At 44.0% G+C, this 20,756-nt stretch overlaps 1 protein-coding gene across 2 annotated transcripts in view; it reads right to left on the bottom strand.

Moving 5' to 3' along the window:
- Positions 1-20,756, bottom strand: part of LOC140727991 (cilia- and flagella-associated protein 44) — a 207,614-nt gene that overhangs the window by 7,625 nt on the left and 179,233 nt on the right. For both annotated transcript variants that reach the window (XM_073046057.1, XM_073046058.1), the window contains 2 exons: positions 12,178-12,338; positions 7,171-7,305 (listed from right to left, as the gene is read on the bottom strand). In XM_073046057.1, the coding sequence (XP_072902158.1) occupies positions 7,171-7,305; positions 12,178-12,338 (296 nt within the window). The remainder of the gene's footprint in view (positions 1-7,170; positions 7,306-12,177; positions 12,339-20,756) is intronic.

Genomic DNA, 20,756 nt, shown 5'->3' with positions numbered 1-20,756 from the left:
TTTGTGGATCCAGAATTGGCTTGCCCACAGAAGGCAAAGAGTGGTTGTAGACGGGTCATATTCTGCATGGAGGTCAGTGACCAGTGGTGTGCCTTAGAGATTTGTTCTGGAACCCTTTCCCATCACGATTTTTATAAATGACTTGGATGAGGAAGTGGAGGGATGGGTTAGTAAATTTGCTGATCACACAAAGGTTGGGGGTGTTGTGGATAGGGCTGTCAGAGGTTACAGCGGGACATCGATAGGATGCAAAACTGGGCTGAGAAGTGGCAGATGGAGTTCAACCCAAATAAGTGTGAGATGGTTCATTTTGGTAGGTCAAATATGGTAGGGCAGAATATAGTATTAATGGTAAGACTCTTGGCAGTGTAGAGGATCAGAGGGATCTTGGGGTCTGAGTCCACAGGACACTCAAAGCTGCTGTGCAGGTTGACTCTGTGGTTAAGAAGGCATACGGTGCATTGGCCATCATCAATCATGGGATTGAGTTTAAGAGCCGAGAGGTAAAGTTGCAGCTCTACAGGACCCTAGTCAGACCCCACTTGGAGTACTGTGCTCAGTTCTGGTCACCTCACTACAGGAACACAGAACATAGAATAGTACAGCACATTACAGGCCCCTCGGCCCACAATGTTGTGCCAACCCTCAAACCCTGCCTCCCATGTAACCCCCCACTTTAAATTCCTCCATATACCTGTCTAGTAGTCTCTTAAACTTCACTAGTGTATCTGCCTCCACCACTGACTCAGGCAGTGCATTCCACGCACCAACCACTCTCTGAGTGAAAAACCTTCCTCTAATATCCCCCTTGAACTTCCCTCCCCTTACCTTAAAGCCATGTCCTCTTGTACTGAGCAGTAGTGCCCTGGGGAAGAGGCGCTGGCTGTCCACTCAGTCTATTCCTCTTAATATCTTGTACACCTCTATCATGTCTCCTTTCATCCTCCTTCTCTCCAGGAAGGATGTGGAAACCATAGAAAGGGTGTAAGAGACAGGTGGACAGGTACATGAAGCTTGGAAAAATAGAGGGCTATGGGTAACCCTAGGTAATTTCTAAAGTAAGTGCATGTTCGGCACAGCATTGGCTTTATTACACATTGCCGATTAAAGTGTTAAGCAAGATTGAAATCGACAAGGGGAGCGGAAGGCAAGGAGGTATTCATGCTGTCTGCCTGCGTTTGACCAGTCTGCCCCTCCTTCTCGCTTGCTGTTGCTGAGGGAACGTTCAGGAGTCTTGGATCCACACTGCAAGGAATGCTCAGCGCAGCTCTGGCTGTGGGACACTTTCTCGGAGGACTTTGTGGTTTAATATTTAGTGTCCATGGCTTTTGAAGAACTTTGCAGTCCGTGTTGCATGGGTTTCTGGTGTTGGGTTGCTATTTTTTGCTATATATGTGATTTGATCAGAGCACCTCAGCACAGTCTGGATCTGCAGCCTGTAAACAGTGAACTGAACTCTCCAAGGCAGTTTGAAATCCTGCGTATTAATCGCCGGCTTCTTGCCATTTGTGTGATATGTCTCTTTTTTGGCACATTGGCTGTTTGATGTGTTCTTTGAATGGGTTCCATGGTGTTTCTTTGTTTTGTGGCTGCCTAGTGAGGATGAGTCTCAGGGTTGTATACTGCGTACATTGATAATAAATGTACTTTGAATCTTTGGGCAGGGTGGCACAGCAGTAATACTTTATAGTGCCAGCGAAGGCAAGATCCAGATTCAATTCTTGATGCTTTATGTACTTCGTGCCAGCAAGCTGCATTAAATTCCACCACTGTCTAAGGAATTTTTAAGTTCCTCCTTTGACCGTCTGGGTTTCCTCCAGGTGCTCCAGTTTCCTCCCACAGTTCAAGGACGTATGGGTTAGGGGTTATTTGTTGCATGCTATGTTGGCACCAAAAGCATGGCAACGTTTGTGGGCATCCTCGGACTGTGCTGCTCATTGACGCAAACAACTCATATCATTGTATGCTTCAATGTACATATGACAAATAAAGCTAATTTTTAAATGGGAGAAGCATAGATGAGAATTTTAGTCAGCATGGACCAGATGGGCCAAATGGCCTGCTTCTATGTGAATATAAGAAGTAAGATTAAGCCATCCTTCCCTTTATATTTGGTCTACCATTCCATAAAACAGCTAAGCTTCACTTCCCCAAATCTCAAAAAGACCTCAGAGATAGCCATGCAAAAATGGGAGAAGAAGTCATGGTGGTGTCCGTACTGAATTGAAGAAGCTGGGAATACAGAAGAGCTCTGTTGCATGGGCTACTGACCTGCTCCTGGATATACTTCACATCTGACTCTAAATTATATCACTGGCCTGCACGAGGTATGTTAATATTTTTTATTCATTTTAATTGATTATGATGTAATTTTTTGTTAATTAGAACAGTAAAGGCCTTTCAATCAATAATGTTGTGCCAACCCTTTAAAGTACTCCAAGGTCAATCTAACCCTTCCCTCCTATACAGCTGCCTATTTTTCATCCATGTGCCCATCTATGAGTTTCTTAAATGCCCCTAATTATCTGCCTCTAATACCACCCTTGGAAGAGTGTCCCATGACCTCAACATGCCATGTAAAAAAAAACTTACTTCTGACATCCCTCCTATATTATACTTTCTCCCAATCACCTTATAATTATGCCCCCTTGAATTAGCCATTTCCACCCTGGGAAAAAAGCCTCTACCTGTCCACTTGATCTATGCCTCTTATCATCTATTCTCATTTCTCATCCTCCTTGTCTCTAAAGAGAAAAGCCTTAGCTTGCTAACCTATCATCTTAAGACTTGCTTTCTAATCCAGACTTCATCCTGGTAAATCTCCTCTACACCCTTTCTAAAGCTTTCACATCCTTTCTATCATGAGGTGACTAGAACTGAACACAATACTTTAAATGTCATCTAACCAGTTTTATAGAGCTGCAACTCTACCTTGCAGCTCTTAAACTCATTTGCCCTGTTAATGTAGGCCAGCACCTTCTTAACCACCCTATCAACTTGTACTGCAACTTTGAGGGGTCTATAGGTGTGGACCTCAAGATGCCTCTGATTCTCCACGTTATGAAGAATCATGCCATTCAAGTTCAACCTTCCAAAGTGAACCACTTAACAATTTTCCGGATTGAAAGCTATCTGCCGCTTCTCAGCCCAGCTCAATGTCCCTTGTAACCTACGACCACCTACACCATCCACACCACCACCAACTTTCATGTCATCTGCAAACTTACTAACCTACCATCCTCATCCAAGTCATTTATAAAAGTCACAAGAACAGGAGTAATAGAACAAATCTCTGTGGAACAACACTGGTAACTGACTTCCAAGCAGAACATGCTCCATGCACTACTGCCTTCTGCCTTCCGTGGGCAAGCCAATCCTGAATCCACACAGCCAGGTTTGCCTGGATTCCTTATCTGCTGGCTTACTGAATGAGCCTATTATAAGGAACCTTGTCAAACACCTTACTAAGATCTATATACACCACAACCACTACTCTGCCTTCAATGTGCTTTGTCACCTCCTCAAAGAATTCAACCAGGCTGAGGCATGACCTGCTCCTTACAAAGCCATGTTGACTACTCCTAATCAGACTATGCTTCTCCAAACGCTCATAAATCTTGTCTCTAATTTGCGCACCCACTGACGTATGACACACTGATCCACAATTCCCAAGGTGATCACTATTACCCTTCATGAACAATGGAATAACATTTGCCACCTCCAGTCCTCTGGGACTACTCCTGTGGCCAGTGAGGACACAAAGATCATTGACAAAGGCTCAGCGTCTGTTCCTTCACTTCCTGTAGTAACCTGGGTATATCCCATCTGGTCCTGGGGACATACCTATGCTAATGTTTTTCAAAAGTTTAGCACATCCTCTTTTTTTAATGTTGATGTGTTCCAGCATTTCAGCCTGTCCTACAATAATCTAGCATTTGTCAAGGTCCCTCTCAATGAAAACCAGTATTCATTAAGTCCTCCCCTACATCTTCTGACTCTAGGCACATGTTTCTTCTTTTATCCTTGATGATCCTATCCTCATTCTAATTATCCTCCTGAACTTCATGTAAGTGCAGAATGTCTTCGGGTTTTTCTTAAACCTACTCTCCAAGACGTTCTCATCCCTTTCTAATTCTCTCCTAAATCCATTCTTAACCTCCTTCCTGGCTACTTTTTAACTTCCAAGATCCCTGTCTAATCTTTGCTTCATAAACTTTAAGCAAATTTCTTTCTTCCTCTTGACTAGATGTTCCATTACGCTTGTCAATGGTTCCTTCACCTTACTATCCTTTCCCTGCCTCAATGGGACAAACCTATCCAGAACCCCATGCAAGTGCTCCCTGAACAATATTCACATTCCCCTCCAGCATTTTCCTGAGAACATCTGTTCCCAAATTAAGTTCCTGTCTAATAGTATGATAATTTACTGTCCCCTCAATTACTTCCCCATACTGTCACTCCATCCTTCTCCAAGGCTATAGTAAATGTGATCAATGTATCTGAACAAGTCACCAACCAAGATCTGTCACCTGACCAAGTCACACCTTCCCCAAATGAGATTCCAATGATCCAGAAATCTGAAACCCTGCTCCCAGCAGCAATTTATCAGCCACACATCCATCTGTCAAATCATCCTATTCTTACCCTCAGTGGTATATGGCAAAGGCAGCATCCAGAGATTTATACCCTTAAGCTCCTGCTTTTCAGTTTCCTACTTATATTCTCTCTTCAGGGCCTCATCCCTTTTCATACCTATGTCGTTGATACCAATATGTACCATGACTTCTAGCTGCTCACCCTCCCTCTTAAAAATGCTGTGAACCCTGCGGCATCCCTCACCCTGGTAACAGGGAGGCAACATATGATCCAGGAGTCTCCGTCAATATTCACAATATCTTCTGTCTGTTCCCCTAGCTATTGAATCCCCTACCACCACCTCTCTCCTCTTCTCCCTCTTCCCTTTTGAGCCCCAGTACCAGAGACTTGACTGCGAGGTCGTGCCCCCAACACCATCCAAAGTAAAATGCTTGTTGTTGATGGAAACAGTCACAGGGGACCCTGCAGTCTGACTGCTTACCCATTTCCCTCTCCTGACAGTCACCCTGTGTCCTGCACCTTATGTGTAACTAGCTGTCTGTATCTCCTGTCAATCAACCCTTCAACCTCCCAAATGATTCTGAGTTCATCCAGCTGCAGTTCACTAACATTGCCTGTAAGAAGCTGCAGCTCGATGCACCATACAGGTGTAGACATCGGGGACACTGGAGGTCTTCCTGCCTTCCCACATCAGGCAGGAGGAGCATTCCACTATCTGGCCTGGCATACCCACTGCTTTAACTGTGGAATAAGAAAGAAAGAATCTTACTGGAAACATACCTTAGCCTCCAGCTCTCCCCACCAAAACATCAAGCTCCTCACCGTAATAGAACTATAGAACATTACAGCACATAAACCCTGGCCCTTCTTGGCTGTGCCGAACCATTTTTCTGCCTAGTCCCACTGACCTGCACCTGGGCCATATTCCTCCAAACCCCTTTCATCCATATACCTGTCCAAGTTTTTCTTAAATGTCAAAATTGAGCCCGCATTTACCACTTCATCTGGCAGCTCATTCCACACTCCCACCACTCTCTGCGTGAAGAAGCCCCCCCTAATGTTCCCTTTAAACTTTTCCCCCTTCACCCTTAACCCATGACCTCTGGCTTTTTTCTCCCCTGGCCTCAGTGGAAAAAGCCTGCTTGCATTCACTCTATCTATACCCATCATAATTTTATACACCTCTATCAAATCTCCCCTCATTCTCCTACACTCCAGGGAATAAAGTCCTAACCTATTTAATCTTTCTCTGTAACTCAGTTTCTCAAGTCCCGGCAACATCCTTGTAAACCTTTTCTGCACTCGTTCAACCTTATTAATATCCTTCCTGTAATTAGGTGACCAAAACTGCACACAATACTCCAAATTCTGTCTCACCAATGTCTTATACAACCTCACCATTACATTCCAACTCTTATACTCAATATTTTGATTTATAAAGGCAACGTACCAAAAGCTCTCTTTACGACCCTATCTACTTGTGGTGCCACTTTTAGGGAATTATGTATCTGTACTCCCAGATCCCTCTGTTCTACTGCACTCCTCAGTGTCCTACCATTTACCTCATATGTTCTACCTTGGTTTGACCTTCCGAAGTGCAATACCTCACACTTGTCCACATTAAACTCCATCTGCCATTTTTCAGCCCATTCCTCTAACTGGTCCAAATCCCTCTGCAAGCTTTGAAAACCTTCCTCACTGTCCACTACACCTCCAATCTTTGTATCATCAGCAAATTTGTTGATCCAATTTGCCACATTATCATCCGGATCATTGATATAGATGACAAATATCAATGGACCCAGCACTGATCCCTGTGGCACACCACTAGTCACAGGCCTCCACTCAGAGTAGCAATCCTCCACTACCACTCTCTGGCTTCTTCCATTGAGCCAATGTCTAATCCAATTTACTACCTCTCCATGTATACCTAGTGACTGAATCTGCCGGAGGTCTTGGCCTATTCTCACAATGGCCGCTCTGCTTAAACCTAACTTCTTTTTATTGCCCTTGCCAAGTGCCTAATTATCCAACAATCTCAAGCTGGAAAGTCCTAACAGCCTCTACCCTTTTTAAATCTCGTGCTTACTCACCACAAGCAATATTCGCATGATCTCAAGCCCACCGGAAAGGAAATGCATTTTAAGTAAATTTATTTTTAAACAGTTTTTAAAATAATTTATGCTTTCACCTAATGGCTACTGATGGCTAAATAGAATGAAACCATTTGAGGCAGTGCTAAGTCAAAGATCTCATGGCACTACTTCAGGTTGTCCCAGATGCCTTGATCAATATTTCTCCCTCAGATTGCTAACATTATAGCATAGTGTGTGGATTCTTGCAGCATGTGCATCACCCGTGGAAAGCCCATTAATCTGTCCTTAACCCATTTCCTATGATTTGTCTCTGATTTGTAATGAAATCAGTCCAGACTCACCAAATTATCACAATATCTGGCAAGTGTATGTGAACAAAAGGAGCCAAATGTTGTAGCAAACAACCTCTGTAGCTCATTATTCTTAAAGTTTTAAAATACACAGAATCTGAATGCAAGATATGATCTAATAACATTACCATTTTCTTCTGTTGGCTATTTAACTGTGCTTCAATCTTCTCCTTTTCAGTCAGCATCATATTCAACTGATCCAGTCTACATGTATACTGTCTGATGTAACTGATCAGCTCATCTTGCATCTCTGCTCTTTTCTCCTGTATGCAGGTAAAAGTTAACAAAAAATGACATTACTGTAGTGATTAGTGCCTTCTAGTTCTTCAGGAAGATCTGGTGGTAAAAGTACTTCTTTAAATGCATAGTTCAGAAATATTAAAAAGCTAATATTTAACTTTTCACTTAGCATTCGATCTGTAGTCCCTGCATCACACAAGAGTTCCGTTAATGAGAACTGCCAGTTTTACCTCAAGTCAGAATCATTTATTTTCTGTAGTAACTTGTATTGCATCACACTGCATACACTTGCTATAGTTCTTTAACTTTTGAATATTCACCCTAACACTACCCAAAATTAAGTTAAAGCAAAATACACCATGCCCAGCCATACAAAGCCATGTTTTAATATATACTAATTTGAAAAATGCTTTAATATATGGGAGAGTTTGTAAGAAAATGATAGGATCATTCATAGGAGATGAACAGGTCTGCAGATGCTGGAATATGGAGCAAAATTCATAACCCAGGGAGCCAATGTATTTTCATTCTAAAGAAATGAGTAAAACTGTTCTTATAAGAACCATCATTGCTCCATCGACCTGCATGTGGCCTCATCTTGACGCTAGAGGAGGCCAAGGACAGACATGTTGGAGTGGGAGTGGTCTGTGGAATTGAAGTGTGTGGCCACAGGGAGATCCCGCCACTGCTGGAGGACCGAGCGCCGGTGTTCGGCAAAACGGTCTCCCAGTCTGCGGCAGCTCTCCCCAATGTATAAATGGCCACATCGGGAGCACCGGATACAGTACATCACCCCAGTTGACTCGCAGGTGAAGTTGTGCCTCACCTGAAAGGACTGTCTGGGGCCTAGGATGGTGGCGAGGGAAGAAGTGTGGGGGCAGGTGTAGCACTTCTTCCATTTGCAGGGATAAGTGCCTGGAGGGAGGTCAGTGGGGAGGAATGGGGGGGATGAATGGACTCCCACTCCGATATGTCTGTCCATGGCCTCCTCTACCGTCAAGATGAGGCCATACGCAGGTCGATGGAGCAATACCTTATCTCCTGCCTAGGTAGCCTCCTACCTGCCGGCATGAACATTCAACTCACAGACTTCCATTGACACCACTGCCCCCCACCCCTTACCCCATCCCTATCTATAATTTTAGTCTGGTTCTCTTTCTCTCTCTTTCCCCCCCCCTCACTATAATCTCCCCCCAGCCCTACCTTTCTTTCTCTTTTATTTCCCATAATTCTCCACCTTCCCGCTAGCCCTTTTCCCTCCAGCCTATCACTTCCCAGCTCTCTACTTCATCCCTCCCTCCACTTCTTATCCCCCTCGACCATCCCATGTTACTTCACTCCTGATGAGGGGTTTCAGCCCGAAACGTCGTCACTACCTCCTCCCAAAGATGCTGTCTGGCCTGCTGAGTTCTGCCAGCATTTTGTGTTTTTATCTACCACCTCTACACATTTTTCCGATGTCTTGGAAAGCTCCATCCTTCTGTTAGGAGGAGGACTAAGGTGCTATTGGCCAGTCGTTCAATCACCAATGGGATCCCAGCACCAAGCACATCTTTCCCTCTCCCCCACTTTCTGCTTTCTGCAGGGTTCGCTCCCTATGCAACTCTCTTGTCTATTCATTCTTCTCCACTGATCTCCCTCCTGGCATGCGGAACAAGTGCTACGTCTGCCCCTACACCACCTCCCTCACTACCATTCAGGGCCCCGGACAGTCCTTCCAGTTGAGGCAAAACTTCACATGTGAGTCTGTTGGGGCTATCTACTATGTCCGGGGCTCCCGGTGTGGCCAACTGTATATCAATGAGACCTGATATAAATTGGGCGACTGTTTCACTGAGAACCTACCGCCAGAAGAAGTGGCTATTTATTTTAATTCCACTTCCCATTCCCATTCCGATGTGTCAATCCATGGCCTCCTCTACTGTCGAGATGAGGTCACACTCAGGTTGGAGGAACAACACCTTGTAATCCATCTGGGTAGCCTCCAACCTGATGACATGAACATCGATTTCTCGAACTTCCAGTAATGCCCCCCTTCCCCTTCACCATTCCCCATCCCCTTTTCCCTCTCTCACCTTATCTCCTTGCCTGCCCATCGCCTCCCTTGGGTGCTCCTCCCCCTTTTCTTTCTTCCATGGCTTTCTGTCCTCTCCTATCGGACTCCTCCTTCTCCAGCCCTGTATCTCTTTCACCAGTCAACTTCCAGCTCTTTACTTCTTCCCTCCCCCTCTTGGTTTCACCTATCACCTTGTGTATCTCTCTCCCCTCTCCATCTTTTAAATCTATTCCTCATCTTTTTATCCTCAGTCCTGCCAAAGGACCTTGGCCCAAAACGTCGACTGTACTTTTTTCCATAGATGCTGCCTGACCTGCTGAGTTCCTCCAGCATTTTGTGTGTGTTGCTCAGATTTCCAGCATCTGCAGATTTTCTCTTGTTTGTGATTCGTTCAATACCGCTGCCTAAGAACTGTCCAGGATCATTTTGTAAGCACATCACGACAATGCTGGCCAGTGTCAATCTGAGGCTACTGGAATCCTTGGTGTGAAATTCAGGTCATGCTGGGAATGTCTGCAGTGCTCTTGAAAACTGCCTAGATATTCTGCCGCCCTCTACTGCATCATCAGGGGAGCACAGCTTCTTCCACAGGCCCCCGGCAGGAAGCAGTGGAAATTAAAGAGGAAGGGTTAACAGGCAGAGGAAATGACCTTGACACCAACACTGACAAATCAAATGAAAATATCTTTTTTTTTGTTGCTCCTAAACAAAGAAGAATCATCACTGGCAGTGACTTCTGTTGGTACCTACAACCACTTTTGATCTAGGGGGCCTTCCTCAAAACACCATCCTCAAGGATAAGAAGGTCATTGCTTGTGTTCCAAGCACTTCCACAGAAAGCTGCATATACACATCCAGCAGTGGTGTGGGTCCTCTTTAAGTTAGTGGTCACCAACCTTTTTAAGCCCAAGATCCCCTACCTTGGCCTTAGTGAAAGGCAAGATCGACCCCTGGTCAATTAGTTACACGCATGCGCACCGGGGCAGAAAAGACCAGAAGTAAAACCCCGCAACCCGGAAGTAGAAATAATGTATAAACACCAGGGGTACCCACCCTTTTTTGCACTGCAGGCCGGTTTAATATTGACAATATTCTTGTGGACTGGCCGATAGGGGGGTGGGTGTTAAACACGACGGGAATACAGCGATACTTGAAGCAGGTTCCTTATGTCCAGTCTATTCCACAATTTAGTTTTTGTGGCTCTCAGCACTTGCTTCTGTCCCGCTTGCTCACGTTTTTTCCGCTGAAAAAACTCAACAGGTTTGTCTTTAAGTGCAGGGTGCTTGGACTCAGGGTACCAGAGCAGTTTTGAAGGCTTCATGGCCTCATTAGACAGCCTGCGGGCCCGAACTGCAGCCTCCTGCCCACCCGCTGCCAGACGCCTTGGCCAGGTGCGGCTGGTCGTGGGTGGGGTGAGAGGACAAGGTCAGGACCGGAGGTCCCCATACCGGGGCCGCGGCGGAGAGAGCGATTGACTGAGTGAGGAGTGCGTTAGGACACGCGCCAGCCCCCCACCAGTAGGATCTATCAGCCGATAAAAGTTTGTTTCAGTAGATCGCAGCAAGGTAGCTGCTCTGCTACTTACGAAACCCTGAGCCCGAATTAGGTCATCTGCGAATATTTTAGCACCAGGTTTCCCATGAACATTCGGTGTGGTAAACAGGTTTAGAGACAACACCCATCTGTCCACGCTCCAGGCCAGTAGCAGCGGCGCTTCCCGCCAGCCACGTGAGGCCAACCAGTGACCCCTGGTTCGAGGGTGTCACTGCGTTTAGGCGACTGATGACCTCGCGTAGGTTCAAGTTCAACAGTGGGCGTGACAGGGAATGAGGAAAGGTGCAGCTGACTCACGTAGTTTCCTCGCGGCCCAGTGGTTGGGGACCACTGAAGTACACTGTGTAGTGCAGGGGAGCTATGCACATGCGCACTGGGCAGAAAGAACGGAACGAAAACCCCGCAACCCAGAAACAATCTCTCAACAGTATTTGTGTATTTATTTTTCTTTTTTTTTCGGGATCTACTGGGAAAGTCTCAAAGATCGACAGGTTGGCGACCACTACTTTAAGTGCTGGAGACCTGATACTGATTAGCATTTGAATAGGCCAGCATGTGTGCCGTAGTGACTACTTTCATGCACCGCCTAGGGAACAAAGCAATACCACTCAAAATGTGTAAATGTTTTACTAGATTGTGATTCCTCTTAATTCTACCTCTCTCAGTTATTCTATTATTGTCACTTTAACATTTCAGTTTGCACTATGGTCTTTGCACACATTGTATTAGTTGTTTATATTGATTGTTACTCTGTGAGCTCCAGCAAACAAGTAATTTCACTGCACCTTGGTGTATTTGACCCTAAACTAACACAAATTTAAATCTAAAAATGAAACACTATGCCTCAGCTATACATTTAGCCACTAGTTAAACATTACAACACAGGTGTGAAATTCTGGCCTGATTCAGGCTTCACAATGGGTTCTTATTTCTTAAGACAATGTGAAGGCAACTTCTATTATCAGGCACTTACAACTTTATGCATTAAAAATGCACCATGTAGCTGTACAATTTTCTGTGGCCTGGTAGATAAACCTGCACTTCTGCAATGTGTTTAACATTTAAAGCACCTCAAACCACTTTTCAAATCAGACAGAATTTGATAGAGGCACCTACAAAGTTATCAAGAGGCCCTTCCAGATATCGAAAGGTTAGTGAGGGACAGGGTGCACAGTTTGGAACTCAACGTGTCAAATATGCTGAGCTATTTATGATCAAATATTTAGTCACTTTCCTTACTCGTTTATTTTGGTTGGTATCACCCACACACTGTGAAGTTACTTACCTCTCTTTGTTTTATCTTTCTGTGGAATTTAGTGTTATTGACATCAATCTTCTCTTTCAGTTCTTCCAAGGTAATGTTCACGGAGAGTGTTTGCAATGCCTCCAGATCAACCACACGGCCAAACTTCCGAACCATTTCTTGATAGCATTTCTCTTCCAACTCTATTAGTGACAGAATTGCAGGCGAGAAATTAAAAGGCAGGATCAAAAGGTGATAATGTCTGGATTATTCCCAATGGCAAAAGTGAGAATAAAAGTAACCAGTTAATGTATGGCTGGTATAGGAGTGCTCAAATTCTTGGAGCATTGGGACCAACTTGGAGGAAAAGGGCTGTGTAGTTCCTTTTGGACCAGTTGCACATCAACAACATTGGAGCTGATGTTCTAGCTAGGAGTGGTTTGTGAAGGTTTAAACTAAACTGGCAGGGAGGTAGCCACCAGGTGTAATGTGGAGAAAGAGGAAGTTGGAGTGGCAACAAAAACTCGAGTGAAGTTGTGGAGTCAGACAAGTGTGGAAAGACTGATCATGAGAAAGCAAGACAGTTTTGGAATGCATGTATGTAAAATCAAAGTTGTTAAATCGGGTTAGTAAGCTCCTAGCACAATCAGGTGTGTGAGGATATGTTGTGACAATAACTGGGTAAAAGTTGCCACAAGGGTACTGGGAAAGAACAGCTAAATGTATCAAGTTATAAAAATCATGAGAAATGTAAAAAAGTAGGGCTAGAGGTGTAGGTTTACTGATTAGGGATTAAATTGCCGTAAATATAAAAGGCTGAGTACATTAGAAAGTTTTTGACTAGAACAGCCCTTTCAACACAACAAAGCTTGGCAAATTCCTATTCACATAGTGTGTTGAAATAACTATCAAGTTTAGATTTGAAAGTCTCTAACTATATAACTAGGTAGTTGGTTCCATGTGTCCACAACTCACTGTGTAAAGAAATGCTTCCTGATGTTAGTCTGAAATCTCCCTTTAACCAGTGTCCACCCATGGCCCCGTGTCCTTGATGTTGGATTAATTTTGAAGATGCAGCTGGCATCCACTTTACTTATACCCTTAATGATTATGAACACTTCTATCATGTCTCCTCTCATTCTCCATCTACTTAGGCTAAAAAGATTTAATTTTTTCAATCTTTCTTCATAGCTCGTACCCTGTACACCTGGAATGAGTCTAGTCTCCTTTTTCTGGACTCTCTCCAGTGCCATCACATCCCTCACACAATATGGAAACCAGAATTGTACACACAGTATTCAAGGTGTGGCCTCACAAGCACATTATACAGCTTAATGAGAATGTCTTTAGTCTTGAACTCCACTGAGCGCATTATGTAGCCCAACATTCTATTGGCCTTCCTAGTCGCTTTTGTGCATTGTCCAGATTTTGTTAGCAATGTGTCTACCAGGATGCCCAAACCCTTCTCATACAGTGCACTTTCTAACTCAAGACCCCCTACTGCATATTTATATCTAATATTTCTACTTCTTATATATAACAATTTACATTTACTTACATTAAATTTCATCTGCCATTTATCTGCCCACATCTGGATTTTATTTAGATCTAATTGTATTGATTCTGCTGCCTGAATGTTATCAGCCTATTTCCCCCTAATTTTGTGGTCACCAGCAAACTTTACTAGTTTATTTAGTATATGCTTATCCAAATCATTAATGTAAATTAAAAATAGCAGTGGCCCCAAAACTGATCCCTGTGGAACCCCACTTTTAACATCTTCTAGGTGTGAAAATGATCTTCTCACAATAATTCATTGTTTTCTGTTTTTGAGCCAATTCTGCACCCACTCACACACCTTACCCTGAATCACTACCTCCTGCAATTTGTTTATTAACTTCTCGAGAGGTAACTTGTCAAAAGCCTTCTGAAAGTCCAAGTAAATGAAGTCAAACGTTCTATTATTATCATAAATTTTCATCTTCATAGAACTCCAGCTATGTAAACCATGATTTCCCCTTTCTGAACCCATGCTGGCTTTCTGCTAACATGCTTGTTCTTATCAGCTGCTTTGGCATCTCATTCTTTGGTTTCCATTATCTTACTTACAATACAGGTTAAGCTTACTAGCCTATAGTTACCAGGGTCAGTGCGGTCATCCCCCTTATATACCGGGACAGCATTAAGCCCACTTATGGTCCTTGCGGATCTCACTAGTCTCCAATGACTTTTGAAAAATACGTGTGTGTGTGTGTGTATATATATATATAAAATCACAGGCCTCTTTAAATAAATGTTGTCTGCTCTGGAGATTTATTAACTTTCAGCCTTTTCAGCTGAAGCAGGTCCTCAATTTCTAAGATCTCTAAGTCACTTAAAACAACCTTATTTTTCTTTACACTTACTGGCATATTGCTTCACAGGTGAATACTTTAGCAAAATATGAGTTCAGAGTATCAGTTATTTCCTTCTCTGCATAATTTAACACTCCACTATTAGTCCTAGTATACTTAACTTCCGCCTTGACTTTTCTTTTACTACTAAGGTATTGAAAAAATCTCTTGGGGTCAGCCTTAGCATTATCAGCAATATCCTTCTCAAGCGGCCTTTCGGCAATCTGAATTTCCCTCTTGACTATAGCTCTCATATTTTCATACGCCCTATGGTTAATATCATTACTATTTTTTCTGTTTTCCTTATACAGCTGTCTTCTTCAATAATTTTTATGTGTATCTTTATTTATCCATGTAGTTGATCTATTGTTTTTATTGCTTCTCTGACCTGGATACAAACACTTCTTGCATCGCGTGTATTGCATCTTTAAATTGACCACATTGCTCCTCAACTGACTCAGTGAGAATCATAGCATACTTATAAACCAGAAGGAGATCATTTAATCCATTATATCTATGCCAGTTGAAAAAGAGATAGAGAGATACAACACAGAAGTAGGCCACTCACACCAAAAAGTCTATGCTGTTCAAGAAGCACCCGTTTTCACATTTATGCTACCCTAACCCATTTTCTTCTCTCCGCATTCCCATCGGTTCCCTACTACTTGGGCAATTCACAGTTAACCCACCGACCTCGACATTGTTGGAACATGGGAGGAAACCCAAGGAGACAGTGAAAGCTGTGCACAGACAGCACCACATAGTGCTCACTAAGCTTACTCCTGCTTACCCAAGCTTAGGATTGTTCCTAGGTCACTGAAGCTGTGGGACAGCAGCTCTACTAGCTATGCTACAGTGCTGCCCACATCCTGGACAGATAGAGACAGTGTAACACAAATTCTCTTCTCAGCATCTCGTAGAAGTGCTAAATGCTATGTTCCAACACTTATGGGCTGCCCAGCACAATCCTCGCCGATTTGATTAGATACAAACAACACTTTTCACTGTATATTTCATTGTAAATGTGACAAATAAAGCTAATCATTAATCTTTAAATTACAGAAGGGATTTCTAAAGGAGTTCATGAATCCATTTGCCTTGACAAGTAGGATTAAGGAAAACCCCAAGGCATTCTACACATATGTGAAAACTGAGGATAGCTAGCGTGAGAATAGGAGCAATTAGTTTGAACATATATAGAATAGTACAGCACATTACAGGCCCTTTGGCCCACAATGTTGTGCCAACCCTCAAACCCTGCCTCCCATATAACCCACCTTAAATTCCTCCATATACCTGTCTAGTAGTCTCTTAAACTTCACTAGTATATCTGCCTCCACCACTGAGTCAGGCAGTGCATTCCACACACCAACCACTCTCTGAGTGAAAAACCTTCCTCTAATATCCCCCTTGAACTTCTCTCCCCTTACCTTAAAGCCATGTCCTCTTGTACTGAGCAGTGGTGCCCTGGGGAAGAGGCGCTGGCTGTCCACTCTGTCTATTCCTCTTAATATCTTGTACACCTCTATCATGTCTCCTCTCATCCTCCTCTCCAAACAGTAAAGCCCTAGCTCCCTTAATCTCTGATCATAATCCATACTCTCTAAACCGGGCAGCATCCTGGTAAATCTCCTCTGTACCCTTTCCAATGCTTCCACATCCTTCCTATAGTGAGGCGACCAGAACTGGACACAGTACTCCAAGTGTGGCCTAACTAGAGTTTTATAGAGCTGCATCATTACATCGCATCTCTTAAACACTATCCCTCAACTTATGAAAGCTAACACCCCATAAGCTTTCTTAACTACCCTATCTACCTGTGAGGCAACTTTCAGGGATCTGTGGACATGTACCCCCAGATCCCTCTGCTCCTCCACACTACCAAGTATCCTGCCATTTACTTTGTACTCTGCCTTGGAGTTTGTCCTTCCAAAGTGTACCACCTCACACTTCTCCATGTTGAACTCCATCTGCCACTTCTCAGCCCACTTCTGCATCTTATATTTGCAAGGAAAATGGCTGAAAACTGGAACTTAATGGACCAAATGTGAGGTGTTACAGTTTGGGAGGACAAATTAGGGTAAGTCTTACACAGTAAATGGTAAGGCTCTGGGCTGTGCCTGAGAACAAAGGGATCTGGGAATACAGATCCATAATTCCTTGTAAGTGGCATTATGGGGAGATAGGGTAGTAAAGAGAGCTTTTAGCACATTAGCTTTCATAATCAGGGAATTGAGTACAGGAGTTGGGGAAGTTGAAGATGGTGAGACTAAATTTATTGTATGCACCTGGTCATCTACCTACAGGAAATATATCAATAAGCTTGAAAATGAACAAGTATATTGCTGGTGTACCATATCAGATCAATTGCAAGAATGTGGTGAATGCACATGCAGCTGATCAACCGTGCGGTGAATTGACTGGGTCTCCCACATGTGGCAGGCACTCTTTTGGGCATGGGCTTTCAAGTGTGTATGTCTTTCATCTTGCCGGACCCAGTTCATTGCTCCCACACTGCAAGCTTTTCCAACGTGTTCCATTACTAACATGACTCTGTAGTACATAACAATTACAGCACGGAAACAGGCCATCTCGGCCCTTCTAGTCCATGCCGACGCTTACTCTCACCTAGTCCCACTGGCCCGCACTCAGCCCATAACCCTCCATTCCTTTCCTGTCCATATACCTATCCAATTTTACTTTAAATGACAATACCGAACCTGCCTCTACCACTTCTACTGGAAGCTCATTCCACACAGCTACCACTCTCAAAAAGGATAGGTTAAATAGGTTAGTACTTTATTCCCTGGAGTGTAGTAGAATGCAGGGAAATCCTACAGAGATATACAAAATTATGAGGGGTATATATAGATGGGGTGAATGCATGCAGGCTCTTTTTTCCCCTTCAAGTTGGGTGAGAATAGAAATACAGGTTATAGGTTGAGAGTGAAAAGTGAAATATTTAACAGAAACCTAAGGGGGAGCTTCTTCACTCAGAGGGTGCTACTGGAAGTGGTAGATATGGATTCAACTGTAACATTTACAAGAAGTTTGGATAAGTCACGGATTGAGGAGGGGGATTTGGAAGGATATGGTCCAGGTGCAGGTAGATGGGCTGAAGGACCGGTTGCTGTGCTGTAGTACTCTATGACTCCATATTAAATGGATGTCAAATTCATTTTACAGTTATATAGTTAGGAGCAATCTAGACTCCTCAAAAAATTGATTGTATAATTATCGGTATTTCAAATCAAGTGAAGTTTATTGTCATTTAAGTATATACAAACACACACACACGTATATATATATATACACAATGCAGCAGGGAGTTCAGAAGCCTAATGGCTTGGGGGAAGAAACTGCTTCTCATCCTGACCGTTCTTGTTTTTATACATTGTAGTCTCCTGCCTGATAGTAGAAAGCCAAAGAGGATGCTGGATGGATGCGTAGGAATGTTAATTATACTAAGGGCCCTGTGTTTTCAGTGAAAGGTAGTATGGATATCACTTAGTCACCAATGAATAGATCACTTTTCCTATGTAGATTTTGTTAATCAGGAATGGAATTGGATAAGTAATATAAAGTAATAGTAATGAGGTAAATACAACAGCAGAGAAGAAAAGCCCCTAAGGACAAATGGTTTCCATGTCAACATTTTAAAGTTAAGGAATGTAGCTGGAAACATTGTACAAACTCTTCATTTGGAATGTTTTTAATCAGAGAATCTGTCATGTACAATTTTAAAATTTAAAACTGTGTAAGTGAGAAACTGGAATATTACTGATTAGTTAACCTGTTGGGAAATTAATGCAGTCAAAAAAGAGTGACTACACATACATTTTCCAGATGATTGGAATAAATCAAGATGAATAAAACTGCACTGACTGATGAGCCTGATTTAAACGTTTGTTGCTGCGGTGATTGAAGTACAGTAGGCAGAAAACAGTGGCAAGTAGTGCAACAGGTAGAGAAATTCAATCACCCAGCGTGTGGTGTTGCAATCTGAATAATATGTTTCACTGCACAGTATGTGTTATAATAAAGGAGAAGCACTTGCAACTATACAAGTGACATTAACTTCATGCGAATGCAAATTGTAAGTTTCTCAATGAACTGTTCAAGTGTTTGTACATGTAATTTAATAGACAATAGGTGCAGGAGTAGGCCATTTGGCCCTTTGAGCCAGCACTGCCATTCGCTGTGATCATGGCTGATCAACAACAATCTGTACCCCATTCCTGCCTTCTCCCTATATCCCTTGACTCCACTATCCTTAAGAGCTCTATCCACATGTAGAGTGCCGTGGCTTCGTAGATGGATAGGTTCAACACACTACTTGGGTAAGTTAATCAGCTCATTAATCACATATAAGCACAGCTTATATTCTATGTAGATCATCCTCATGGTAGATGGCATTGAACATAGAACAGTACGGCAAAGCCCACTCCAACAGAAATCTAACCCTTCCCTCCCACATAACCCTCCATTTTCCTTTCACCCATGTGCCTATCTCGGGGTCTCTTAAATATCCCTAATGTGCCTGCTTCTACCACAACCCCTGGCAGCACATTCCATGCTTCTACCACAACCCCTGGCAGCACATTCCATGCTTCTACCACAACCCCTGGCAGCACATTCCATGCATCTACCACAACCCCTGGCAGCACATTCCATGCTTGTACCACAACCCCTGGCAGCACATTCCATGCTTCTACCACAACCCCTGGCAGCACATTCCATGCTTGTACCACAACCCCTGGCAGAACATTCCATGTTTCTACCACAACCCCTGGCAGCACATTCCATGCTTCCCTGGCAGCACATTCCATGCATCTACCACAACCCCTGGCAGCACATTCCATGCTTCTACCACAACCCCTGGCAGCACATTCCATGCATCTACCAGAACCCCTGGCAGCACATTCCATGCTTCTACCACAACCCCTGGCAGCACATTCCATGCTTCTACCACAACCCCTGGCAGCACATTCCATGTTTCTACCAGAACCCCTGGCAGCACATTCCATGCTTCTACCACAACCCCTGGCAGCACATTCCATGCATCTACCACAACCCCTGGCAGCACATTCCATGCTTCTACCACAACCCCTGGCAGCACATTCCATGCATCTACCAGAACCCCTGGCAGCACATTCCATGCTTCTACCACAACCCCTGGCAGCACATTCCATGCTTCTACCACAACCCCTGGCAGCACATTCCATGTTTCTACCACAACCCCTGGCAGCACATTCCATGCTTCTACCACAACCCCTGGCAGCACATTCCATGCTTCTACCACAACCCCTGGCAGCACATTCCATGTTTCTACCAGAACCCCTGGCAGCACATTCCATGCTTCTACCACAACCCCTGGCAGCACATTCCATGCTTCTACCACAACCCCTGGCAGCACATTCCATGTTTCTACCACAACCCCTGGCAGCACATTCCATGCTTCTACCACAACCCCTGGCAGCACATTCCATGCTTCTACCACAACCCCTGGCAGCACATTCCATGCTTCTACCACAACCCCTGGCAGCACATTCCATGTTTCTACCACAACCCCTGGCAGCACATTCCATGCTTCTACCACAACCCCTGGCAGCACATTCCATGCTTCTACCACAACCCCTGGCAGCACATTCCATGTTTCTACCAGAACCCCTGGCAGCACATTCCATGCTTCTACCACAACCCCTGGCAGCACATTCCATGCTTCTACCACAACCCCTGGCAGCACATTCCATGTTTCTACCACAACCCCTGGCAGCACATTCCATGCTTCTACCACAACCCCTGGCAGCACATTCCATGCTTCTACCACAACCCCTGGCAGCACATTCCATGCATCTACCACAACCCCTGGCAGCACATTCCATGCATCTACCACAACCCCTGGCAGCACATTCCATGCATCTACCACTCTGTATAAAAAAAATGCCTCTGACATTTCCCTCATACTTTCCTCCAATCACCTTTAAGTCATGCCCTCATGTATTAGCCATTTCCACCCTGGGAAAATGTCCCTAGCTGTCTACTTGATCTCTGCCTCTTATTATCTTATATATCCCCATCAAGTCACCTCTCCTCCTCCTCCTCTCCAAAGAGAAAAACCCCAGCTCGCTCAACCTATCCTCATAAGACAAGCTTTCTAATCCAGGCAGCATCCTGGTAAATCTGCTCTGCACCGTCTCTAAAGCTTCCACATCCTTCCCATAATGA

The sequence above is a fragment of the Hemitrygon akajei genome, chromosome 5 (assembly GCF_048418815.1).
Source record: "Hemitrygon akajei chromosome 5, sHemAka1.3, whole genome shotgun sequence".
NCBI lineage: Eukaryota > Metazoa > Chordata > Chondrichthyes > Myliobatiformes > Dasyatidae > Hemitrygon > Hemitrygon akajei.
Note: the sequence above shows the minus strand (reverse complement) of the source record. Positions and strands in the feature narration are given on the sequence as shown.